The 27,104-nt window shown below is 36.6% G+C and overlaps 1 protein-coding gene across 6 annotated transcripts in view; it reads left to right on the top strand.

Moving 5' to 3' along the window:
* The window catches only part of CENPF (centromere protein F), a 44,864-nt gene that overhangs the window by 5,830 nt on the left and 11,930 nt on the right, over nucleotides 1-27,104 (top strand). For 5 of the 6 annotated variants that reach the window (XM_075042655.1, XM_075042653.1, XM_075042651.1 and 2 more), the window contains 10 exons: nucleotides 1,503-1,594; nucleotides 3,071-3,338; nucleotides 4,857-5,059; nucleotides 7,829-7,954; nucleotides 11,712-11,840; nucleotides 13,430-13,552; nucleotides 17,317-17,452; nucleotides 18,577-22,028; nucleotides 23,630-25,930; nucleotides 26,489-26,641. In XM_075042655.1, the coding sequence (XP_074898756.1) occupies nucleotides 1,503-1,594; nucleotides 3,071-3,338; nucleotides 4,857-5,059; nucleotides 7,829-7,954; nucleotides 11,712-11,840; nucleotides 13,430-13,552; nucleotides 17,317-17,452; nucleotides 18,577-22,028; nucleotides 23,630-25,930; nucleotides 26,489-26,641 (6,983 nt within the window). The remainder of the gene's footprint in view (nucleotides 1-1,502; nucleotides 1,595-3,070; nucleotides 3,339-4,856; nucleotides 5,060-7,828; nucleotides 7,955-11,711; nucleotides 11,841-13,429; nucleotides 13,553-17,316; nucleotides 17,453-18,576; nucleotides 22,029-23,629; nucleotides 25,931-26,488; nucleotides 26,642-27,104) is intronic. The other variant, XM_075042654.1, reaches the window with a different exon arrangement.

The following is a 27,104-nucleotide window of genomic DNA, read 5'->3' as shown; positions in this document are numbered from 1 at the left end:
TATGCTGAAAAACTTTGATAGGTTCAATATTACCCCTGCTGTTTACCTCTTTCTTTGCTGCGAACAAATGTTCTGTGAGTTTGGCATCTCCATCTTACTCCGATGGGAAATCTGAGATACTTTCTTGCACTCTTGTTCCTTTTAATTTCTTTATACATATCTGAAAAGGGGTACAGTAGAGGCAATGTCAAGCATTCCATTAAACGTGGCACTCCTGAAATGGGGATTAGATTAAATGATTTAAATAACTGTATTTAAAATGGTATTGCTGCGGAGGTTTTTTCCTTTGAAAGCTGGAGTCTTAAATTCTTTAAGATCATAGAATATCTCAAGTTGGAAGGGGCCCATAAGGATCATTGAGTCCAACTCCGTGCTCCATGCAGGACTACCTAAAACTGAATCATATGACTAAAAGCGTCATCCAGATGCTCCTTGAACTGACAGGCTTGGTGTGCCGTGACCACTTCCCTGGGGACCCTGTTCCAGTGACTGACCACCGTCTCAGTGAAGAGCCTTTTTCTTATGTCCAATCTGAACTTCCCCTGATGCAGCTTCATTTCCTCGTGTCCTGTTGCTAGTCACCAGAGAGAGGAGATCAGCACCTCCCACTCTGCTGCCCTCCTCGAGGAAGCTGTAGCCTGTGATGAGGTCACCTCTCAGCCTTCTCTAAGCTGAGCAAACCAAGTGACCTCAGTTGTTCCTTGTAAGTCTTGCCCTGGAGACCTTTCACCATCTTGGTCACCCTCCTCTGGACATAATCTAATAGTTTGATGTCCTTATATTGACACGCCCAAAACTCTGTGCAGTACTCGAGGTGGGGCAGCACCAGTGCAGTGTAGTGGGACAATCACCTCCCTCAACTGCTTCCTAGAATGCTACAAAGCATTCTAGTTCTAGAATTTTCCTGAGTGAGTTGTAGAATTATATACAAATTTAAGAAAAGGGAAGCAAGATTTTGTTTTGGACTAATATGCTCCTCTTACAGTTTCAGCAGAGGAATCCTAAATAAATTCTTTGTCCAATTCCTATTGCATTTGAAGGCAACTTAAGGAAAAGATCTAGTTTTATTTTCTGGTCATTTCTAGTAATATTAATGTTATTGGCATGCTGGTAGGAAAATTAATAAAAGTATGTAATCTGTGCGTATGTATATATAAAATGTAACATATCTATGTTATATATAATTTTTTTTAATGTATACATATTATATGTACACACACATATTTTTTAGAGATAGAGAGGTTAAAAAAATAAAATTCTGGCATTGGATCCTTGCTTTTAACAGCTGTGTTTTCATTCTAATATCAAGTTCCAGATATCCCACCAGTGTACTTTTGAGGTCCTAAATTACTGAGCATATTGTATATACAGTTGTTTCATCCTTGTGATCTGACACTTATGATAGCTGTTCATTTTTATCATTCCAGTGATGGTAATAGGCTAGAAAAGATTATCTATGTACTAAGTTAGATTATGAAGAAGCATTCATCATGTCTTTGCAGATGCTAAGTTTGAAGAACTAGAAGAAAAATACAAGAAAGAAGTACAAGAAAGAAAAAAACTAGAATTAGAACTGAGAACCATCCAGGTTAAGGTAAGTATCTCTTGAGAATGGTATGTGTGATATCTAAGAAAGTAACTACTGAGTGAACTTGGAAAATGGAGTAGAAAATTAGTGAAATAGATTCTACATTACTGAAAGTATAATTAAAAAAAAAAAAGATAATTAATCTGTGTGTACTGCCATTCAGAAGTAATCTTGGGAGAATCCAGAAAAGCTAGCATAATTGAATAGCAAAGGAAAGAAGGACATTAAAAATGAGAACACATCCTTCAAAAACTGGAAGTCTCGTGCAAGCAAGGACAAGAGAAAACAGTGTCAGTTTTGCCAAGTTAAATATGATAGGATAATGAAATAGCCTTGAAAAGATTATGAGAAATAACTGGCCTAGTGAATAAAAACTAGTAAATTTTTCAAACACATTAGTAGGAACCGTATTAGGGAATCTCTGAGGCCAATAGATGACTAAGATATGAAAGCCCTCAAAGAAAAAAGGGCTATTGCAGAAAAGCTGAAATCATTTTTTATTTGGTATTTACTATCTAAAGGGTTAAAAAGTTTTCTATCAAAGCCTTTCTTTATTGAGGTTGAATCTGTGGCACAGCCTCAAATTGAAAAGTCAGAAGTAGTCTTAAAATAGATTGATAAAACGAATAGTAATAGAAAAAATCACCAGATATGGATAATATTTACCCATGAATTGATAGGGCACTTCAGTGTAGGACTGCTGAATCACTGTGATGTGCAACTTCTTTCATTCTTCTCTTGACACTGGAGGGTGACAAGGATGATGACTTTTTTAAAAAAAGCTTACAGTGCTGATTCCTCAGAATGTAGTTTAGTCAGGCCAACTTTTTGTCCTGGGCAAATTGTTAGAAACTTAAAGCAATATATTTATTGATGTATACGTAGGTATGGTGTATGGAGAAAAGATCAACCATTTATTTGTAAAGGGAAATCACGCCTCACATACTTGCAGAGTTTTTGTTTTTTTAAAGAATAAATTAGAGAATGTGTGAGTTAAATGTGATCAGTATAATGCCATTGGATATCCACAAAACACTGAAAAAACAAAACAGTTTTGATAAGGGGGAGTTCTTCTTGCAAATTTAAAAGTAACGATTGAGGGCAGTGGCAATAAATGGTCAGTTTTTACAGCTGAGGAATGATCAACTGTGGAGCCTGAAAAGGATTGGTAAAGAGAACTATGCTATTCAGCGTATTCAAGAGTGATCTGAAAAAGAGTTGAATAATATTGTTGAAGACCACACAGTATTTTGTAATACTAAATAATTGCAATAATTAAGATAGTAAGTAAAATTAAGCATTAAAAAAAAAAAAAAGTGGAGTAATGCATCTGGAAAATGTAATTGAATAAAGCCTACCCGGTACATTCAGGCTCCAAATTTATTGACATGATTCCAGGAAGCAATTCAGTAATTATTGTGGCTACTACTTTGAAAACTTCAATATTGGTGTTCAGCAATAGATTTTTTTTCTTGGACACAGAAAAGAAATCAGCCTCATCCTCAAAGCTCTTTGAGTCATAGGGAGATTGCTCGGCATCAGGCTTCCTCATCTGTGTTTTCATGGCAACAAGAAAAGACACCATCTAGAAATCAAGAAACGCCTATAAGGGGAAGTTCTACAACATCTTCTTTTCCATCGGAAAAAGAAACAAATTCAAGTATAGTATCAGAAAAGAATGAGCTCGACAACAGCTTTGCTGAGAATTGTAATTCTTCACTTGTGATGCAGCTAAGAGCACAAAACCAAGGTATCCAATATATTTCTTTAAAACCCAGAGGCAGTCTCCTATATGGTTTCATGAAAGCTGGTGTGTGGGTAGAAGAGAGGTATTGAAATTAGTGCTTTAGCAAGGAAAAGAGAAAGATACCTGTTGTTGCCTTTGGCAGCTAGCCCAGCTGGCTGTTGGTGTATGTATTTTCAAAGATCAGCTAGTACATAGAGATTATCCACAAGCTGTGGTATCTCTTACGTAAGGGGTGTGAGAGTTAGAAGGGAAGGGTTTGTATTTTTGGTGTGGGTAGGGGACATTATATAAAAGGAAAATGGCCTACTCCAATAATTCCATTGCTCATGGAACAGATCTCTTTAAACAGAGTTAAAAAACTTCAGGATTTCATTACATGTCACTGTTAAATTATATTGCTTCCTTAATTTTGTATGACTCTTGAGATTTATGGCTGAGCAATACCTGTGTTAAAAATTAATTGACTGAACATGCTTAATGCATAACTGAGTTTGTCCATAATGGATGTTACTGGAAGCACAGAATGAAGTATGATGCAAAAAGTACAATGAAAAAGCAAGATATGGTCCTGTATTGCACATATTGACATGAAGAAATACTCATTCCTGATCTCTGATAGTCAGAAGAGAGCAAGTGGTTTGTTGTGGATTTGGTGAACATTTATTTAAACCTACTAATTGGACCAGCTTTTCCACTGTTTCTTGTAGGACTGTTTTACAAGTTCCTGTACTCTCCAAACTGCTTATTCAAATACCTACATGTAAAACTTCAATCTAGGCAGCATTTCCAACTTGGAAGCCATATAAATTCAGCATCAGGAAGACAGGGTTTTTTTAACAAAAAGAATTACCAGAGAATAGTAATTCTGGGTAACACTCCCTATAGCTGCCTAAAGTTTTCTGCTGTAAAATTACGTTGTGATTTTGGAAGGTAAACTCTTACTGGTGGATTTTGTGACAAGATCACTTGGTTTCGCTTTATATGTATGCTGCTTTGGGACAGGAAAATGGTTAAAATATAAAATACAGATGACCGATAGCTGAAAAGCCTCTTGGAAGCAGAGGCTCACAGTTGCCCCCCAAAAATGCTTGTAGTGGATATCTTTCCTTTCAAAAATAAAAAAAATTAAAATAGCTATGTCAAGTGATGTGTTTCTATATGTTTTAACAAAAATAAACAAACAAAAACAAACCAGCAGGGGAACAAATTGTCTTTGCAGCCTTTATGCCTGACCTTGCATTTTGCTGTGTTCTCATATATTACAAGGTGGAAATTATTGATTTAGAGTCAACTGTCTTTTGGTCTTGATCGTTTTGGTCATTGATGTAGTAGAAGGGAGTTGAAACTTTGGGTTTAGCTTGCTGAACATTTTACAGGGTGTCTGCCTGTGTCAGGAGCTTGGGTTGTTATCAAACATACTAAATATTTTAGAATGTGTGGACACTTGGAAATTTGAGTACCTGGAAGACGTACCTTTCAAAGCAGAAAGTATCCCTAATCTTTACTGTTTTTAAAATTCAGAGTTAAATTCCACTGTTAAAGACCTAGAGCAACAGCTGCAAGCTCAAGAAAAAGTGACGAAAACCCACATGAATAAACATCAAGAGACTGAACTGCAGCTGGACAGGATGAAGTTGGAATTAACAGAGAAGGATAAAGTTCTGAACAAAACCAGAGATAAACTGACTCAAATGAGAGCACAACTTGATCAAGCCACCACGCAGGTAAAATGTTGGATCACACATCTTCTGACTGTCCTTACAATTCATTCCCAGTGTTAATGTGTGTCAGTTTTCAGCCATTTTAGTAAGAACCAAGGTTCTCAGTTAAGTTTCTTGTGCATTTGCTGAGGATCAAGTTTTTAGAAGTAAATGTTAGTTTGATATGTATTACCTGTAAAAATGTAAATACTTGGAAGCAGTCACCCATTTTCTGGAAGGTTCTTATACCACCCGAAGAAATATTTTTCATCCTCAGGCAAGATTGACTGGAATTCTGAAAAATATTTTCTGATCAAATTGCGTAGAGCAACAATGACATCTGGTGGCAAGTTCTGACCTTAAATAGACTCTGTTGTGCAACTTTGGCTGAAAATCAGTAACTTGCTTATACTACAGAATGTTGTGGGGACACAGTCTTTGGATTGTAAAATACTTGTGTAAAATAAAATCTAGGTTAAAATGCCATGCAAGATTTAGAATGTATGTAGTTTCTAAATCGGATTTCACAACTGAATACTAAGGAGTGTGGTTTCATAGTAAAAAAACCAGTAGGATAGTACAAGTTGCTTAGTCAAGAATTTACAGAGTGTATTTAAATACATACATATAAAACTGTGAAATTGTTCAGATTTTTGCTCATAATCATGCAAAGAAGACAATGCTAGTGTTTAAAATCATTTAATTCAAACTGCAGATGATAGCAAGTAAGAAGAGTTTTCTCTTTCTTGATTAATCAAGTTGCATTACCTTCCTAAAGTCTTTTTTCCACAGCATTTGACAAATTTGAAAGTAGTGCACAGATGTCATAATTCCTTGAATCTTCATATTTCCATCTATCTTTTTACTTTTTCTCTACTACTTTAATTCATCTACAGGATAGGAAAAAAGATGTTTATGTGTGTATCTTCTCAGGGTATAATATTTGTGATCCATGTTTGTCAGGAAGTTTCTATATGCTACCTAAGTACATTGGAAAACTGCTGTTTCCCACAACTCCTGTATTGGTCCTTAAAAAATAAACCATTGCATGTTGAGGGTTAATCAGTCTGCCTTTTGAGAGAGACAGCAAAATTTGGCTATTGCTAGCTCTGTGAGGAACTGGTTTAGGGGAAGTCTTGGCTGGGAGTAAGGTAAAATCATATTCTTGACACAGTCCATTGACTACATAAAGGCACTGTCATTGTGGTGAGTTTGTGGGAAGACAGCTGACCCAACCTGACAGCTCAATTCCTCTAAAATAGTCTTTCTTTTCATTTATTTGATTCTCCCCAATGACCTGATTCAACTTCCTAAATGATTAGGATATTACATATTTAATTTTGCCTCGTTAATTTTCTATGGATTTAAGAGAGCTGGATTGTTTTACTAAGGAATCGAAGGGGCATTAAATCCAGCACAAGGGAAGGGGCAAGGTTTTATAGCTAGGAACATGCCTGGGGAAGGATGAGGAGGAGTAGGACTGACTGGCCCCATTTGAATTGAAGTGCAGCGCAGCATCTTGTCCCAGAAGGTTCCTTTGGCCCTGCTATCTGAAGGTTGCTCCTTTCTGTTCCGTTTCTTCTTTCTCGCACTGAAATTGGATCTCTGCCTGCCCCCTGGGCTTTGGATGTAGAACTGCATTGAGATTCTGGATTTTGGTTTCCTGCCTCATAGCCTGAATTTAATTTTGGCATGCCCCTTGTGTGCTTCTTTGTCACTAGTACTATTCACAGACCTCGACCACAGCACCTTGTCTGTGTTATCAAGTATTTTCACATCTTGTGAGATGAACATGCTACAGCCCTTCTGCAGGCAAGTTTCCATGTGATCTTACAGGAGCTCACAATCCCTACAGTCTGTGTCTAATAATCAGACAGCCCAATACTACTACCTGCTTCTTATTTTCTTATGACACAGGTGGACTATTGTTTCACTAACTCATTAAACAGCCCTTGTTGCTGGAAAAGAAAACAGTCCTGTTCACCCTTTGCCATTTTTCTTACCCCCTTGGGAAAAAAAATTATTGTACATATTTTGCATTAACAGATTGGGTTTAGAATAAAAATGCATTTTTCTGTTCAGGGAGTTAGATGGACATTGCTCTACTCTCTAAGGTAACAATATTAGCATAATAAACTGAATTAGATAACAAGCTGAAATACTCAACATGGAGGTTAATGTAGAACACAGGCTACTGATTTTTTTTTTTAATTAAAGTTTAAATTGTGAAAAACACTCTTCTGTTGTTGTTGAAGTAGACTACGATAGTTGTCCCTTTTTTCCCTGTCCAAATCAATGTGCTGAATGACTCTGAAATTCAGTTGAATATCCAGTTATTTTCAGTCTAAACATGTAGCGGTTTAGCAGTTAGTGGTCATTCTTTAGTTCATAGCAACATGAGGTACTGAAAATGGACTCTTATTTTTAGTATCAAATACAGTACATTTATGTAGACTGTCAAAGACACTGATTTTCTGAAGATGTTTTTATTATTTTGTGTGTACGTATACACGTGTATATATACACACATGCTCCCCTAACTATATACATATAAGTGTATATATACATATATTCTCTATGTATATGTATTCTCACTAACATAAACAAGTATGAGTTTATTACTTTGGATTGCTAAGAATTTATATGGTACCAGCTAAAGTTTTGCTGTAGGTTATATGAATGCTACAACAATTGTAGTAGGTGAAATCAGTCTTTTTATATAAATGCATATAAATTTAAATAAAACATCACTTGCGTTTTTAACACTTGTGATTGATAACTAAATTATTGTAGGTCCAAATGATGGAGCAAAAGGTGAAAAGATTGTCAGAAGAACTGAATTGCCAAAGACAAAACGCTGAGAGTGCTCGTCAGTCTTTAGAACAGAAAATAAAGGCAAAAGAAAAGGAATACCAACAGGTAAGGCAAGAAGAACTTTTTAATTTTGACTTCCTGAGGAGATGAAATCACATCACTTATTTTGTGTATCTGCTTTTCAGTTAATTACAATCACATTTGATAGAGAGGTAAAAGTTGCAAATGCTAACTGAAAAACTGAAAACAAACATCCCAATAGAGGCGAGAGGATGTTGGAGAGATGCAGAATTATGTTAGTATTCACTAGACTATGTGCGAGAGACACAATTGAGATAGAAATCCATGAGAAACTAGGCTTCATTGTTCACAGAATTATGTATATGTGCGTTCAAACTTAATAACTGACTCAATTATTTCTGTGGAATCCGAGTTAATTTTTGTTCCATCTTGCATACAGGAAAATAATTTCTTTAGGATTATATCTCTGTTATTCTAATTTTGGTTCATGCTCAGAAGATGGTAAAAATACAGGATTGGCACAAGTGTCTTCCATTTCTGTCGTGCAAGCTCTTGCAGAGAGACAAAGTGTAGCAGTACCCCAGGAACTTTTCTGGAGTGAAGTTATGTTTAGCATTAACACTGATTTGGATTAGGTCTAAAGTCTTTGGTTTTTTGTTTATAAGCTTAATAACATAACCAGTGTTAGGAAAACCAAGACATAGATTTGGAAGGGATAGTGCCGTTTCAGATGGGCATTTTAAGTTTGCTTTGGGGATTGGGTAAGAGCATTGCCCTGAAGAAGACTATTGTTGTGTCAGATGTTTAACCTGAAACCTTTTTTCCAAGGTATATCCAGAAAGATAAAATAATTAGCAGAAGAATTCTGCTGGAGTGAACAGTGCTTCTACCAATGCTCTTTGAGTGAAAAAGTGGTTTAATGAAGTCTGTTAACCTAGATGCTAACCCAGGATCTCAAAGAGATACTGAACCTTGTCTAGAAGTGGTAAATAAGAACTGATCTTTGTATTTGAATAGTTGTAACATGAAAAAACCACTGCTGACAGATCCAAATATAGCAGTTGTTGTATTCATCAAAAGATGGACTGAAGGCCCATGAACCTTCTGTTATGGTTTCCCCTTACAAACCCAGTCCATACTGGCTCTGCTGTGTCTGATGCATGCCTCTTGGGCACTGGCACTCTATTCAATGGGATCATTTAAGAATATGGTATTTCTGAGATTCTTTCAGAGAAGCAGCACATCATCCTCCACATGGGTTGTTTGTTGCTATAGTTTGTCTCAGTAGCTGATAGCTTGGATGTCAGGCAGTTTAGGTGCCATACACAGGAACTGCTCCTGTGAAGCAAAATTTATTTTTAGTTAGAAACAAAAAAACCTTCATAAGACTAATATGTAAATCCACATACTGTCATTCTAGGTTGTTCAGCAAGGCCATTAACTGTGAAGAACACTCTCTTTTTTTTCTGTAATGTTTGTGATCTGTGAGCTGCTATAGGCTATATGTTTGTTTAATATTCACTTATTTATAATAATTGGCTGTCAAGTCCAATTTAAAGGCTCTGTTTTACACATTCCGGCATCCAAATTTGCATAATATTGTGGAAATTCTGATCTGTGCATCTTGCCCAGGGAGGGACTCTTCCTTTCTGTGAAACCTAGATACTAGTGCTGGTCCTACTGAATTCCATCCTTTAAAGCCTTGTTCATGTGGTCCTTATTACATTTCTGTTTCTAGAAGGCAGGTGAGATCCATGAGCTTTCAGAAAGGCCTGAGAAGCTCCAGGCCTTGTTCCGAGACGGTAACACCTGCTAGTTTGAGTTACGCTTACATCAGGGCATGGTTTACGATGTTCTGTCTCAAATTTTGTTTAAATATTTCCATCCAAGCTTCAGATTGAAAAGGTGAGATTCAAACCTTACTTCAGACCTCTGAAATCTAGTCATCAGTCTAAGCTTGTTACTTAGGCCTCTACTTTACTCTCTGCAGAGACAGAGGCACCTTCAGAAGGTAGGTTATTCCAGACACCTTAGATATGGGTCTTCACTCTGGAACTGGGTGTTTGCCTGCTGGCAATGGAAGGAGCCTCCACTTTTAGCTTAGATGTGCATAACTGATTTTTTGACATCTAAAACTAGAGGAAGCACTTCTTTTGTTTGTTTTGAGCATTCATCTAAGGAAAGAAAGATTTTTTGCAGTTTCTCTCTTATACTGTCACACATAGGGCTTAGAGTCTTTTCAGACCATCAGCTTTGCAAATAATTACTGGAATGCTTTGGTACATAATGATATTGAATTCATCGTTTTATTAATAAGGAGTGCACTAGGGTCCAAAGGGCCTCCTTCTGTGAGCTCGGGAAATGCTCCTGACCAGAGTGTTGCAGAAGAACTCTTTTGAGTGAATATGTACTTTACTCAGCATTAGTTACTGGTGTCAGCTACTGTGACACCCAGCTGGTGTCACATCTTTCCTTTCTAAGGAAATTGTGTAGTGCTTCTGTCATCTTATGTGGGAATGCTGTTGGAGATTTATCTATATTGGGTTCTATGTAGAAAAATGCTAAATTATATACACACACATATATATATTGACATTGATCTTTCTGGGATTTCTGTTTATGACAGTTCTATACTTATCCATACTTTCCCTGATAAACAAGAGCTGTTTGTTTACTGGATGTCTTACTGGTATAGGAAGTGCTTGGGCCTCTTGTCCTGTTTTTGCTCTCGAGCAGAATCTAAGGGATGCTGACATCATTTCAGATATGACTGACTAATATACACTGACTTGTGTGCAGGGGTTTCATGCACCTGGGAGCCAGAGCCACATTGCAGAAAACGTCAGCTTTAGTTCCTTCACTGTTAATATTTCTTTTTTTTTTTTTTTTTGGTCCTTTCTTTTCTTTTAATCTGTTTGGTGACAGTATGGTACTTTGTCTTTTAGTGAAGCAGCTTGCCTGTATGAAATAACTATGCCTATACTCTAATAAGAGAAGCACAAGAACTTTATTGCCTTTTCCCCTTCACAATGATCTTAGAATTTTAGTAGAGCATATTGCAACTTTTGCATAGCGATTATTGCTGATAAATATCCTGGGTTTTTTCCTTCATTGCTTTTAATTACCCTCATGCCTCTTACTGTTTTACATCCTAATAAACCTCTGAAATCTGTGCAGAATCAGAACTATAAGGTCCAAAGGCATAGGAACAGGCCTCATGAGAAATGACAAGTACAGCTGTTTATCCTAATGGATGCCTACTTGGCATGTCGTAAGATCCACATGAACTATATTGTCCTTCTACAGGTTTCAGGAAGTCTGTTTTGGGAACACTATTTTTTGTGCAGTTTTCATGACTGCCCTTGTAAGATTATCTTGTTGCTGAGTCCCCTGCTAGATATTATTTTAAGACTATTTTTTAATTTTCCTAGAAAAAAAATCAACCCTACAGTATGGGTTTTTATGCTAAGTAAATAATAGCAGAGATGAATTTGTCCACTTGTAGTATAATGTAATTCTTATATGGAACTTATCTTTATGATGAAGAATTTTAATACTGTTACTTTCACTAGTTTTAATTTTTTCCCTTTCTGTGATAGGAATGTTGCTGTAATGGAGTTTTTAAGCAGATGACCTAAATTGGGTTAGGGCCGTTCTTGCCCATGTGACATTTGCAGCATGCATCAAAGTTGTTTTTAAACTGTTGTTCACTGTGTAAGACAAGTGTCTCTGAGCAGGCAGTATCTGCTAATGAAAACCAGTTGTTATGGCTTCAGTAACCAAAACAGAGAGTTGTTGCAGTTATGTGTTTATTCTTTGCTACTATACCACTGTTTTCTAGGAACTCTCCTGTCAGCAGCGTTCCTTACAAACACTGGATCAGCAGTGCAACCAGATAAGAAACAAACTGAATCAGGAGCTACAGCAAGCCAAAAATGACTTCAATGCTCTGCAGGCAGAATTTGACAAAGTAGGCTGTTTTTGTATTAAAATCTACTAGAGCTGATATTTAGTTGTCTCAGCAGTACTGCCTTAATTTAATTATATAGAAAGCAAAAAATAATTCATGTGGGGACTTGTATTAATGTTTTGTACAGTTTGTATTAGCTGTTTTGTATTTACCATTTCTCACTGAAATACTATGTATTTAATTGTGAAATACGGGGCTTTTTAAAGTTTGGGACTAGTCCACTTACCATAGGGAAGGAGATGTGAATGCAGAACAGTGCAGCTAAAATAGATCTGTCTGAGAGAGTAGCAGCTGGAGCTGATAACAGGAGACACCTTATATAGAAAACGTGCAGAGGTGTAGTTTGATGATAGAGCTAAACCGATCAATGGGTAGTTGCCCTTTGGAACAACAGTCCCATTTCATACACTCTGTCCATGCACTCCTGGTACTTCTTTTTTTAGCAGTGCTACCCCTCATGTGACCCTGCAGAGAACTGATACAGGAGCTAAAAGAGCAAAGAAAAGATTATGTGTAAATTAGCATATGTGTACACAAGCACAAGTGTTTGCGATCAGTTTAGTCCCTGAACTGGCTCTTCACAAAATCAGATGAGTGTCAGGGCTTGTGTAAGGACGAACATCAGTATGGAGGAGGTCTTCCACAGCTTTGGCAGCAGCTAGCTGTTAGAACACGTTAGTTGTCACAAAACCACAATTTGAAGGAAGTTAGAAAGCAGCGCAAGCCTGAAGAGTGGGTGACCAGAAAAGAGGAATGTTTAAAAGCCTCAAAAAACTCAAGAGCAGCTATAAAGCAGCAGAGCTAACTGAATTTCTAAAAAGGGCCACAAGTTTTTTGAAAGTCATATTGACAAGCCCCCATTAACGGGCAGGCTGAACTGAAACAGCGTTTCCAAAACTGACAACAGCATTCTTGCAGGCTTATTTTAGAAATATAGCCATGGGAATATATTCAGTCGAATGTTTTTGGTGGAAACTGAAATATGCACATTCTTTTGTATATGCTTACTGAAGAAATTGATTTCATAGAGAGGAAAAACAGGTGCCTTTTAGTTCTCTCTCCAAGAAAGCTAATTTATTACCTAATGACCTCAGAATAGACTTTTTTTTTTCCTTTTTCGACCTTATAATGAGATTTCTTTCCTTTTTAATCTGGACCATTATAGGGCTATTTTGAAAGAGCCAAAACCCCTTCAGTTTTATAAAATCTCTGTCAATAGAGCAATAAGTGTAGTTATGATCCTAACTTTCTGATTCTCATAGCAAAAAGGCTGTTACATTCCCAATCTCATTTGTATCCTACAGATATCATTGTGGTGATGTAGCTGCAAGTTGGATGTATTAATCCAATTTCAGACAGTCTAGAAATATATGTATTTTAGAGACAAACTATCTTTCTGGTCAGAGGCAAAGGACTGGAAAGGCAATAAGCAGTGATTTTCTAAACCACAGTAAAGCAACCTTAGGTTCATGGTGGGATAAAATAATGTAGTTTTATTTTGTTATAGAATGTTGGAGTTCAAGAACGGGAGTTTAAAAAAAAGTTATATATGCCTGTGAATACAATGTCGATTTTCAACATTCTTACAGGTAATGGCAGTGAAACAACGCTTGGAACATGATACCAGTGATCTCACCCAGAAGCTGTGCAAAGCAGAGCAAGCTTTATTAGCAGCCGGGACTAAGGAAACTGATTTGACAAGAAGCTTTGAGGTAACCAATGCAGAGGAGTAGTTGATAGAATTAATAGCATAAATTGGCAATCTGTAAACAGTAATACTGTTGCACATTTACTCACATAGCATATTTTCCCATAAGCAATCTTTAAACGATTTTATGGATTATCTTAATTATGTATCTTAGTTGTAATACAAAATAAGGTCTTCACTAACGTCATGTAGATTAATGCAGTTTGTGGAACTGGCTGCATGGTTAGGATTCATTGCTGTAATGCTGCTGATATGGTTCTAGTTCATGCTGAACTTACCTTTTATCAAAAGTAGGGTTTTGTTTCAAGAGATTCTTGTTTTTGGTCCCGAAATAAGAATATATCAATGCTTGTCTGATTTTAAAAGTAAATTCTGGAATCATTGACTGCTGCTTTGATGTACACTGCCAAACTCAGCGATTTTGTACAAAGACTTACTATATCCTCTTATATAAAAAGAAAATAAAAGGCATTTTTCTTAGAAGGAACACAGTCCAACAAATATACACTGCTGTAAAAACTTTCCCCAAATGAAGATAAATTCAGAGAAGTCTTTGGATGCTGCGGTACTACCTTATATTCACACATGCAGAAATCTTTTCACTTTAATGTCTCCTTTGTCTTCTCAGTTATATTGTTTTCCTTTGGTGGCAGTTAGAGCAGCTACACTTGAAATTGTTACAGTTGTGCCACAAGAGACCTCTTAATGAAAATTTTATTCTTTATTTGGAGAATGAGAAGTAAAAAAGAACAAGAGCTCAATACCTGTGTAATCCATGTCACGGTTTGTTTTATTTAAACACTCTTATTTTGCTTGTTGCCTGTTTTCATGAGCAGATATAAAATAATCTGGCATAATTTCTGCCAAAGATCTACCTGTCAAAATTCTATGAACAATTTTAAAGTAAAATAGTGGGGTTTGTTCAGATCAGCATAAACATTGGTACAGCTTTAGTATATTATGAAATTTTAGGTACATTCATGCTGGTAGATTACAATGTCTGGGAACATTCACAGCTATTGGAATGTGACTATTTATACTGTTGATTGTTAGAACAGCACTTTGCATGGCTTTGGCCCAGCTGACTAGCACTCTCATACAGTTCCCAGGCACAGTTTGGGAGTTCACATGAGCCTAGGACCATTCCCAGCAAGTGGTTTATGGTTTGGTTAGAGCCATCTGTTTTGGAAGGTATAAGACTTTACTGGTAAAGATATGGGCTTTTCCATGCCACTTAGCCTTGATGCCAGATAGTGGTCCTTGAAATCTGTTTAGTAAATAAATGTAACTGGTGCCTTCTAGTGGTAAGGCTAATCAAGATAATTTTTGTTCTTCCAATGTATCCCAGAGCAGGAAAGCATCTATTAAGTTTCTGCACATTCTTAATGTAATCTGTCATATTTTTAAACAAACAAACAAACAAAAAAGAAAGTTTATATCAGATATTGTGGGCTCATGCCCTTTCTGGCTTTGAACTTATGGAGTGAGTTTAGATTTGATGCAGTTTTTTGAGATGCCATTGTCAGAGAGCATCTAATTTGTGAAAATACCTTTTTTGCTGCAAATTCTTGGGAGTGCTTCATTTTATCTGCCAGTCTTGTATCCATCTGTACTAGGCTGTAACTATAGTCATATTTTTTCTTCATATTTGTTGGTCTTGGTCAGACAATTGAACAGCTGGTGACAGTGATGTTGTATTAGAATGTGACCAATAAATTTATAAAGAAGCTTAATCTGGGGGGGGTTGTAATATTTGAAGAGATCAGTAATGCTACAGGTCTCTCTCTTAAGACTCGCATGTGAGAAGGCGTGGTATATGTCAGCAGATCTTAGGGCATGGCTTGTCTTCCTCACTCTCATAAGTATAATGTAAAAAATTATATCAAATTGTTTTGAAGTCTTGGAGGCTTTGTTGACAGTATTTTGTTTATAGCAAAAGAAAATAAGAGTGAGATTGGCATTTCTTTTTCCTTTGTTAAAGGGAAATTGTTGCAGTCTTGCACTAATGGTCTAACTACCTAGAGGAGAATACAGTTGTTTTCTGCTGGTTAATCCACTGCTGTGTTTAGTCCTTATTGTGTGATAAGACTGGTGTTCCAAAAAAGTTGCAAAGCAGGTACACTTGTGAGGCATACAGGATATGCTTAGTCTAAGGATTACTAAGCTTTGCAATGGTGATATCTCAATAGCTTAGCAGTTCTAGCACCTTAGCATATGGTTTACATTTTGATGGTACAAGCAAGCCCATAACTATTCTTCGAAAAATTGGTCAGTCAGTCCCTAAACTGCTCATAAGCCTGCCCCATGAAGAGTTTCTCCGGAATAATAGTACTACCTATATGTAGGTTCTGGAGTTTGCTTTGGTTTGTTTTTTGCTTTTTCAAGGGACAATTGCAGAATGGCTAACTTGAGTAATACAACGTACAAGTAGAATTGAAACCAAATCAATTCTATTGCTTATAGCTTTGGAAAATGTAAATGGCTAGTTACTATCAGATACTTAGTCCATTAAATCATGGGTTCCTGGGTTTTGCTGAGTGCTGCTTATTGGGAAAGTTTGCACCAAATAAAAATAATTGGACCTTTCAACCATTTCAATTCCTTAAATGTGTTTGGTTTTCTTTCCATAGATCACCCTAGATTTCCTAATGAACAGGCTTGTTTAGTTCATGTACTTGTATTGCATCTGAGTATGGTGCTTTGAATGCAAGAAATTTGGACACTTATACTACTTTGAAAAAATTATTGTTAAGATTACTTGAAAGCTTTCTTCACTGAAACTTATATGTGACTGGATTTTTAATTTTTTTTTAAACTGCGGGTAGGGAAGGCTATGAGTAGAAGGAAAGGTAACTGTTAGTGACAGTGACAATTTTAATCATGTTCTGAGGGTGATTTATTTATGTTGTTGCAAAATCAAGCCTGCCATGCCAGCAAGCTTTTAATTTTTTTCATCCAGACCTTTCCATTTCTTGAGCTTGGCTTTTGTGAATTGCTGCCCATCTGCTAGTAGTAAATGGATGAATAATTGACGGCCTGTTTCCAATTAGGCCATGCCAGTTCCATGCCATCTGTTGTCCAGCAGCACAGGAGTTTGGAGAAAAAGGATTAGTTTCCTTAAAAGAACTTTTATTTGGCTTCCTAGATGCCATGTAGTTACATAGTTTTGTTTGTGTTTTGTTTTGTTTGGGTTTTTTAAACTCAATTTATTTGGAAGAAAATACTCTTAATGACAAAACAACCCTCTCTGAAAGAGTAAGCACTTCTAAATAAAATTTGACCAGTATTGCCATGATGCTGATGTTCAGTGGAAAGAGAACTTGTCTCTACATGAGACAATAGGTGAAATCTGATCTATAAATTTCTTGTTAAATTTGATGCCGTTGCAGAGATTTGTTTCCTTTATTGCCTTGGGAAAGTAGCCTAACTTCATCAGCTCAGATTTTGTAGGATATGTCCTGTCCTGTCTTGATCTGTTTGGGGCACATCACGTGGAGCTGTTTGCTTTATGCAAACAAGGGGCATGCTAACTATGTCAACTGGCAGCATCTCTCAGATGCTGTCAACTAGTTAAGAATAGTTCAGCTTATGTTCCCAAGCAGTGCTTAGGAACCCAGGCATAGCTGCCCAAAGACTTAATAGCTGCCCAAAGACTTAATAGCTGCCCAAAGGACCTAATGCAATATCTTTCTTTTAATATAGATGAACTGAATTCTTTAGTATCTTGGCAATTCACATGAAATATGGTCTTACTTGGTTTTGGTTTAGGAAGTGAAGCAGGCGAAAAACCTTCTTGACTGTAAACTTGAAAAAAAATTGCAAGAGATCCACCAACTTGAAGAAGAACTAAATACAATCAAGCAGTCTCTAAAACAGAGCCAGAATTTTGCAGAAGAGATGAAAAGTGAGTTATGTATTTATGTTTGCAGAACCTCTGTTGCATGTTTAATGATGTACGATTCCTACAATCCTGTAAGTTTCATTGTGAATTAAGTAAAAAAGTTTCTACTGTGGGATATGATTAGTGGTTTTAACCAACATTAAGTTTGTCCTAAATGGAAATGAATTTTTGTCTATGAACATATGCAGTTGCTGAAGATACTTAAGTTTGAAATTAATCGAAGTGTACTGAACTTACCAGCAAACTGAATTTGATAGAATCTATTTAAACTAGGAAACTTCTGTTTTGTAATTCTTTTATGCATTTCACAGAATTTAAAAAAAAAAAAAGGTAGGAAAATGTTACATAACCACTGATAGTTGAGCCTTGCTTGCAGTGTTTGTTTCTAATTGAGAACACAGTTTTTCAGGCATTGAGTTAAAATATAGTTCTTGTAGTTTTGCTGGATCTGACTAAAAAAAAAAAGGGATAGATTCCCGCTTGTTTCTGTGCATCAGTCAAACTTCATGTAAGATTTCAAAATGAAGCTTTTGAATTTGATTTTGTTCTCCTTAAAATTAATGACCAAACTTTTCATTGCATTTCAACAGATGGTTTGTTTTTGATCTTGTAGAAAATTTGCAGACTTTACCAGCTAGCTAGTGGAACCTAATGCCTCCCCCCCCCCCCCCCCCCAGTTATGATAATTTGGAAAATGACTGTGTAGAATTAGACATTCTTTGGCAGAAACAGTATAAGACTGACCTACAAGAAGGTCACATACTGGAATAAGACCTGTTCTGTTTAAAAAAAAAAAAAAGCAGTGCTGCTATTATATAAAATTTGGTGAAAGTGAGACACAGAAACAACAGGTAGTTACACCTGAGAAGTAAGGACTGACTGGGTTGGAGTGCAGACTTGTGTCAGACTGCAGAGTGGAAAGTTGACAATGTCTATGTGTACATAGTGTCCGATAGCCTAAGATGATACAAACAATCCTTTATCCAGTGGTATAACTTGAGAGTAATGCTTTGCGCTAGAATGAGAATTGAAAATAGTAAAAGTAAATAGTAAGATTTCATCGAGAAAATTATCAGTAGAATTGCCAGTATTGACTGGCAAAGATTTGATGGTGTTTTCTTTTACAGATAAGAATACTTTCCAGGAAGCAGAGCTGAAGTTACTGGAAGAGAAATTTAAAAAGCAAGAGAGCTCCCTTTCACTGGAGAAGCTGAAAATAGCTTTAGCTGACATGGAAAAGCAACAAGATTCTACCCAAGACCTGCTCAGGGAAAAAGTTAATCATATTAAAGAACAAAACTGTAAAATTAGTAAAATGGAGGAAGAATCAGAAGCTTTGCAGAGGCTCCTTGGATTCAAGCAGAGAGAATGTGAAGAATTGCAAAAAGAGGCTACTGCTTTTTCTCAATGGAAAAATGAATATGATCATCTTATAAATAAACTTAAGTCTGAAAAGGAAGGTATGCTGACTCGTATCAATGACTTGGAGAGTTCCCTTCAAAGTCAGCGAATCAAAAATCATGAGCATAGTGAGAAACTCAGAATGATGGAGAGTGAAAGTGACAGAAAAAGCACAGAGATTAGAGAACTTAAAGACATGCTGGAATGTAAAAGTGCAGAATTAGAGGCACAAAAAAAAGCTTTTGATGAACTTCAGCAGAAAGCAGAACATTCTGATAAAAAGTACTGTAAAGAGAGAGAAAATATGTCCTGTAAAATATTCCAGCTTACGAACCAAATTGGTGAAGTAGAAGAAAAGTTACAGTTAGCAGCAAGTGAAGGACTGCAAAGGGAGCAATGTTATCATGACCTGCTCATTGAATATGAAAAAATCTGTTGTCTTGTGAAAGCAAAAGATACTTCAGAAATGACAGAAAATGGAGAAGTTAATTTACAAAGTGGTCAGGATAAAACTGTTTTAGATAATATGCAACTTACAGCAAATAACTCCATTGCTGAGGATCCCGAATGTGCAAGAGCTCTTCTAGAAGTAGGAAAAACTAAGGATCTGGCCATTTTACGAGATCAGATCTCTTCTCTTGAGATTTCCTTATTGGCTGAAAAGCAGCTGAATTCAAATCAGCAGCAGCAGTATGAAGACTTACTGCAAATAAAGTGTGAAACAGAAGAAAGATTATTTAATGTAGAACAGATGCATGAAAGCTTCATGACAGAAACTAAACAGCACATTAGTAACTTGCAAGCGGATATTTCAGCACGTCAGAAATTAGTTGAAAAAACTTTAGCTATTCTTGAGGAAAAGGACATGCAACTGCAAACTCTGAATGAAAAATTAGAAAACCAACAAGCTGAGCTTCAGGATTTAAAGCTCAATAATAAATTGCTTGAGGATTCAGTAAGACAGCTGAAGCTCATGTCTGGAACATGGGATTCAGAGAAGAAAGACATGTCTTCAATGATTTCCTCATATAGCAAAAAAATTGAGAATCTTACTGGAGAAAATGCAACCCTTAGGGATTTAAGCAGAGCTTTAGAGCAAGAACAAACAACTTTACTGGAAGCAAATAAAAATATTTCCGATAGTTTAAAGGAAAGAGAAGAAATCATTTCTGAAATGTCCAGAAGACACAAGGAAGAAAGACAGCGTATTGAATCAAGAAGTGAAGAAATCAAAACAGAGCTTAAAGTTTTGCAAGCAAAGTATAAATCAGTGGAAGAAGAAAATGCAAACGTGATGAGCATTCTGAGAGAGCAGACAATTGAATTTGAGGAAAATAAAGCAAAATTAGAACAAGAGAAACAGATATTTAGTGAGAATAAAGATATTCTACATAAACTAATAGCCTCAGAAGAAATAAAAAAGGATTTGGTTCAAGAACTTCAGCAACTGCAGTCAGAATTCTCCAATATCCAACATGTGCCTTCTATGGAGCTTGACTGTTTAAGACAGGAAATGTTAAATGTCAGGGAAACACAAAATACAATGCAAGAGAAATGTGGTATCGTATTTCAAGACAAGGAGCAATTGAGGAAGGAACTAGAAGCAAAAAGCGAACCTCTAATGTGTGACGTTAGTTGTCAATGGAGACTTCATTCAGAACAGTTGAGGAATTCCATGGAAGAAAAGGATGCTAAGCTGAATAAATACCAAGTTAAACTTGAGCTTCTTCAAATGGATTTTGAGGACAGAGAACTCTCCCTGGAGAATTACAGGTTAGAAGTGATGCAACTGGAGACTGCTTTAAAAGGCGTGGAAGTAGAACTTGAGAAAAGTGTGAGAGAGAAAGAGAGACTGCAGCAAGAACTACTGTCCGTTAAAGAATTGAAAACTTCAGATTCTCCACTTACAGTGTTAGATGAAGATGGCCACTCATTGGAGTATAATTATGATAGTGCTTCCCAGAATTGTGGCAAAAGAGGAATGGATGAAAGTTATTCATCGGTCTTGCTGGCATCCTCTCTGCAGGTAATGATGAACAATCTGAGCAAGCTCGAGAAAATGTGTGAGAGATTGCAGAGTGAGAACATTGTATTAGCCTCTGGATTTAAAGACTCAAATACCAATGGCATCACAGGTATTGATAAAGTGGCAGAGGAGAAGAAGAACATAATGAACGCAGATAAAAATTTAAAAGCAGAGAAAGCTATTTTTCCTGATGAACTTATGGATCAAAGTGATAACAGCTATCTAGGAATGTATTTTGATAATAAGGAAATGTCTTTCAGACTTAAAGAATGCAGTACTGGACCCAGTTCTGACTCTGAAGAGATAAAATTGTCTAGCAAAGAAGTTAAAATACACTTTGTTGAAGTAAGAGAGAAGCTTTTGTCTTTCCAGAATGAACATATAAAATTATATGAACTACATTGCAGTATGAGCTCAAAGATATCTGAGCTACTGTCTTGTATTGAAATACTGAAGGCAGAAAATTCTGCATTGTTAACAAGTCTGAGCAATGCTCATATAGATTCTGTGAGAGTGCCACCATCTCCTAGCCAAAATGACACACTGTCTAAATTAGATGAAAGTAAGTCAACTGTTTCTTCCTCAGATCTTCTTGAAAGTCGCTGTTTTACAGAAGTAAGTGAGGTGGTTGATTCTTGTAACAGTGATATGTGCAAATGGACAGAGGAAATGAATCAGCTGGACAGTTCTGCAGAAATAATTCCAGAAAGTGCAACAAAAGTTTTGGCTGAAAATTGTCATAATCACAAATTGGACTCTGTTAGGGAGGCCAGGAGTATTACTCCTAGAAAATTGAACCTTGAGAGTAGAATTGAAGAACTTCAGATGCTGCGTCAGACATATGAGAAGGCCATCAAGGTGCTGGAAGACCACTTTCACGTTCAAGAGAATATGAAAAATGAGGAAATACAAGAGCTGAAAAAAGTTATACTTTCTGCAAGAGAAGAAATAGATCATCTCAAACAGCAAAATCTGTCTGACAAGGAAAAATGGCAGCAGAAGCTGAATAATATGACTATGGAGATGGAGTGCAAACTGGAAGCAGAAAGAAAACAAACTGCAAATCTGTCTTTGGAGCTGGAAGCAGCAAGACTCCAACTACAAGTCCTTGATTTAAGTTCTCATTCACTGCTGTGCACGGATATTGAAAATGTAAGCAATTGCTGTCATGCAAATCAGTTTTATGTAAACCCTTTGATTTATGGTAAGCCAAATTTAAATTTTGTAATTAAATGTGTTTAAAATTATGTCCCACAGAAACAGTACTGCTCTTTAGAGAAGGTAGAAAAATAATCCGTACCTTGAGTTCTGGTTTATGCTTCACAGGGATCATGAGAAATAACAAATGATGACAAAACCAACAAATTTAGTCTATTAGAGTTGTGTAATACTTTGCACTACTTTCTTGGGTTTTCTTGAGGTCTGTGTCAGTGTGGATCCTGCTGTGTTAGTGGGTGTGCATGCACTGAATGTATCTGTACTGTGCTTACAAGCTTAGATCTCTGATTTAACACAAGTCAGTTAAAGATGCACATGCTTCCCATGTCTCTCCACACGACAAGCAAACTAGGACTGCTTCCACACCTCTAATTCCTTTCAGTACCATGAACAGCAGAACAGAACGAGCTGGTAGCAGAACAGTTACTTTTCAGTTCAGCCTGAATTCCTTCGAAATAGCTAAGGGAACAAGAAATTTGGGAGTCGGCTCTGTCTTTTTTTTCAGCGCTGTAGACAGCATCTAGGAAGTGAACTAGATTTTGCTGCCTGTAAGGAGTCGCAGAATCAAAACTTCACTCAGAATGGAGGAAAACCAGTTTAAATCTTTCATACAGTGTATTAGATTAATTCCCCTTAAAAATAAATCTAACAGGTGCATTTTCTGCTTGTGAGAATTCCAGTTTTGACCATTAAGTCCTGTGCAGGTGGCCTCCAGTGCCCAGTCAACATAGACTCGGAAGTTAAAGTTTAACACTGCTCTCACAGTCAGAGCATCTTGAAGCTTTACATTTTGGCCAGCTGTGCAATACTGAGCAACTGTTCCTTGCAGAGAAGAAAATCTTTCACTTGTATGTGTTGCTTGCAATTCACATAGAGCATCCACACTGATACATAGACGCCTGAAGAAAGAAGTACTGTTCCTTACCATACATAGCTGGAGCTTTTTTAAGATGAAGTACTCAATACAGATCATTCAGGTGCTGCCTTCAGACCCAGTTCTTTTTTGGAGTCCTCAAGTTTAGAAGTTACTCATTTTTATTGTTTCAAATGAGAGTGTGAGGTGGTGCCAAATGTAAGCCAGCTCTGACAGGCAGTGGTAATTTGGAAAAGGGGTTGTCTGAGGATTTGGGCTTGTGTCCCTTGAAGATTCTCTGGTGTCTTATAGAAGGTGAGCAGTAAACCTTTCCCCCATTAGTGATACTAATAATTTTTCACTTTGTCACGTAGACACCTATTTTCCCAAAATATGGAGGCATGTGATATCTTTGCACCTAGTCTTTCAGTAAATTTGGCTGAAATTTCTCCCTCAATATCTTTAAAACCTTTTGGACAAAGATGCATGTGTGTGTAAATAAGGGTAAATCCTTTCCATAAGAAAGCAGATTCTGAAGTAGAGAAGGTTGCTATCTATTTATTTCACATAAGAGGAGGCACTTTACTAGTTTAAGAAAACTTTTAAAACTCACCTTGTTTTTTTCTTGTATGTATTCTTTTTCTATTCCTTTTTTTAATGGATTGATTCTTATCCATTGCAGAACACCGAACAAGAAAACAATAGTCCTTGTCAATTGGGAGTGCCTATTGAAAACGCAGCACTGAAAAGCAATAAACCTAAACTAATCCCTGTTGAGAAAATGTCTGTAGGAGATATCTCTGTTTGTGAAAATGTAACTGAGACCGCTGAAGCAAGATTAATGGAAGATTATACTGAGAAGATTTCTGGAGAACATGAGTGTAGAAATATGTCAGGAAAAAGAACCATCCCTTCAGACCATGAGAGTGCATTGTCATTTTCCAACAGCAGTACGTTTTTGAGTGCAGGGAATTTCTATGAAAATCAAATAACCACCAAAACTCTTCAGAAGGAGGCAAAACAACAGACTGCTGAAAATTCGAAGCTGATTTATGAGACAGAAGAAAGCCATAAATATGTTGATTTACTAATGAAAGTTGAGCAATTAAACTCAGACCTGAACTTTCAGGATGTACAACTAACTCCGAAGAGCTCAGCTTTTGCAGAACTAGAGGGAGCTAGTGTAGTTGTTAAGGAAGAAAACTGTGACGAAAAGGAAGAAATGGAATTGGTCTCTGTCAATAAGCAGCAGTTATCTCTTAGAGTAGTCTCATTAGAAAAAGAACCTGACAACATAAAGCCTGAGCTGGAGAAATATAAAGTTAGATTATCTAATGCAGCAGACACATTGGATGATGTAGAAATGACCAATAGAGATTTTCATGAACAATTTCTTGCAGCTGAAAATGAACAGAGGAGTCCAAAATCTGAGCAGGTTAATATGGAGAACCATGCCTTGTTCACAGAACGTGATATTGAAATGCTTCAGGTAAAATGTCAGCAGTTAGAAAGGGAGAGGGAAGTTAACTTGAAAACTATTTCTAGCTTTCAAGAGCACCTTGTTTCAGTCATAGCTGAGAGAAACCATATTGGCCAAGAACTGAGTATTTTACCTGAAAATAAAAAAGAACTGGATCAGAAGTATCAGAAGCTACAAGAGAAATTAAAAGAGCTAGAATCAACTAAGGTGGATTCTACTGAATTTATTAGAAGGTTAGAGGGTGAAGCGAGGACACAAACAAACCTGATTGAGACTGCAAAATCTGATGTGAATCAATTATCAAATGAAAAAGATGATCTTCTGCAGAAGCTGCAAAGTTTGGAAAATGAAGCTGTGTCTTTGACCTTAGAAAAAGGAAAACTCCAAAACGAAGCAGCAGAATTGAAGACAGAGAAAGACCTGATTGTAAGACAGTTGGAAATGATGCAGAATAAATTAAGTTTGTCAGAAATGGAAAATTCAAAACTTTCCAGATCTTTGGAAGGCTTGTTAATGGAAAAAGGTGAACTTGCTGCTAGACTCAGCTCAGCACAGAAAGAAGTAGACCAAATGCGGTATGGAATTGAGAAGCTGAAAGTAAAAATTGAATCTGATGAGAAGAAAAAACACCACATTGCTGAAAAGCTGAAAGAGAGTGAACGGAAAGCTGACTCTCTTCTGGATAAAATAGAGAGGCTTGAAAGAGAATTGGAGATGTCAGAGAAAAATCTGGAAGATGCAATTATTCAGTCAGAGGCTACTAAAGCAGAGGCAGAAACTTTAACAATGGAGATGGAAGAGATGACTGAAAAGCTGAAATGTTTTAACTTACAAATTGATGTCCTCACCTCACAAAAAGAGCGTTTGGCTAAAGATTTAAAAGAAAAGCAAGAAAGAATCTTTGAATTAGAGTCTTCGAATTTGACTACAGCAAAACTGTTAGAAGAAAAGGAGGAAGAAAAGATGCAAATCAAGGATGAGTTTGAAAATACTGTGGTATTGCTGAAGTCTGAGCTCAAAAGTATAAGTGAGAAGTTAGAGTTTTCTTGCAAAGAGGAAGCAGATGCTAAAGCAAAAGAGCTAGTCTTGATTAATCAGGTGGCTTGTCTTGAGCAAGAAAAAACGATACTATTACAGGAATGTCAGGAAGTAAAAAATGAAAATATCAAATTGGATCAAACGAGGGAAATACTTGTTCAAGAATTGATGGATTATAAACAAAAACTTGATGAAAAGGTGCAGGAAAATGATACTCTTCAAAAGCAGGTGAAAGAAACAGAGGAGCTGTCTTTACAATTGACACACATGCAACATGAGCATGAATGTTGGCACCAGGAAAAAAAAGAGCTGTGGAATTTGATTGCTGAGTTGAAGCTGAAGGAGGAACATTTTCCTGATAATGAAACCTTTCCGGATATCCTGAATGTTCTAAAAGTGTCTTATAAGGATCTTGAGAAGGAACTGGAATCTACACTTTGTGAAAAGAGCACTTTATGTAAAAAGGTAACACCATTTCCATGAGGGTAGAGTTGCCTTTTTAGGTATAAGGATAAAGTGTCCTCTGGGCTTTCCACTTCCTTAATAAATTATATCTTAAAATAACTTTAACCTCAGACTTTTACAGTAAACATCCTATTTTTAAGATTATGTTTTCAGTGCAATCATGAGTTTGCATTGAAGTTACAGAGCTGGAGAGCACGACATTGTTTTGTGTGGGATGAATGGGAAGGTTGCTTGAAAGTAGGCGTAGAAGTTTAAGTAATCAAATAATGCAGGATAGTTTCCCCTTTCCTCTAGAAGAAAAAGAGGAAAGAAAAATTAGTACTGGGTGAGTGAGTTTTTATATCAAGAATAAGTACTTTGGGAGCTCAAAAGAAAGTGAAACAACAATTGGACACTTGCCATGTGAAAACAGCGTCAGCCTGTTGTGACTCTTGCTTGGAGCTGGACCAGCTATGGGAATAAAATAACCCATCTTATAAATTGCTTGTTGCATGTGAGAAAATTCTTTGGAGGTCATGACACATGTATTCAAAATAATTCTGGAAAATTTAATTTCAGGTAAATGAACTGACTGAAAGTCATACTGAGCTGCAAGTCAAGCTAACTGATACTGAACAGAAGATTTCCAAATTACAAGAAGAATTTACCACAGAAAGAAACAAGCTTGCTGAAGAAATACAACTTATTCAAGAACACTCAGAAAAGAACAAAGTTAGTTACTCTGTGTGTAGTATTTCTGTGTTCAAGGCCAGATGCTCAAGTACAATAAATGTGTGGAGGCTGGTCAAGGAGCTGTGCTCATGTACAGTATCAGAGGTTCTTGCTTCCAAATTTCAAAAAATGTAATGCTCTCTTCTGAGATAGAATGATTAGTTAAGTTTTTCCCTCTTCCTTCTGTTGAAACTGTGTTTTCTTGGCATAAAGGCCACAGGTTGAGTATCTAGAAAACTTTCAGTGCCAAGAAATTGTCTCTACTACAGGCATTCAATCATCACACCGAGGATGTTAGATAAAAAGAAGGTAACATTTCTCAGGTTTGTTTTAAAACTAAACTACTTTCAGTGTTTCAGTAGCGTTAAAGTACTTTCAGGACAAAGTCAAGGAAGAAACAGTTTTAGAGTATTTAATTTGTTCATATTTTTCTTAGAGGCTGTTTTACCATCTAGTTGGCTGT

This window comes from Buteo buteo, chromosome 12 (genome assembly GCF_964188355.1).
Source record: "Buteo buteo chromosome 12, bButBut1.hap1.1, whole genome shotgun sequence".
NCBI lineage: Eukaryota > Metazoa > Chordata > Aves > Accipitriformes > Accipitridae > Buteo > Buteo buteo.
The sequence above is the reverse complement of the archived record's forward strand: the minus strand, read 5'-3'. Positions and strand labels throughout refer to the sequence as shown.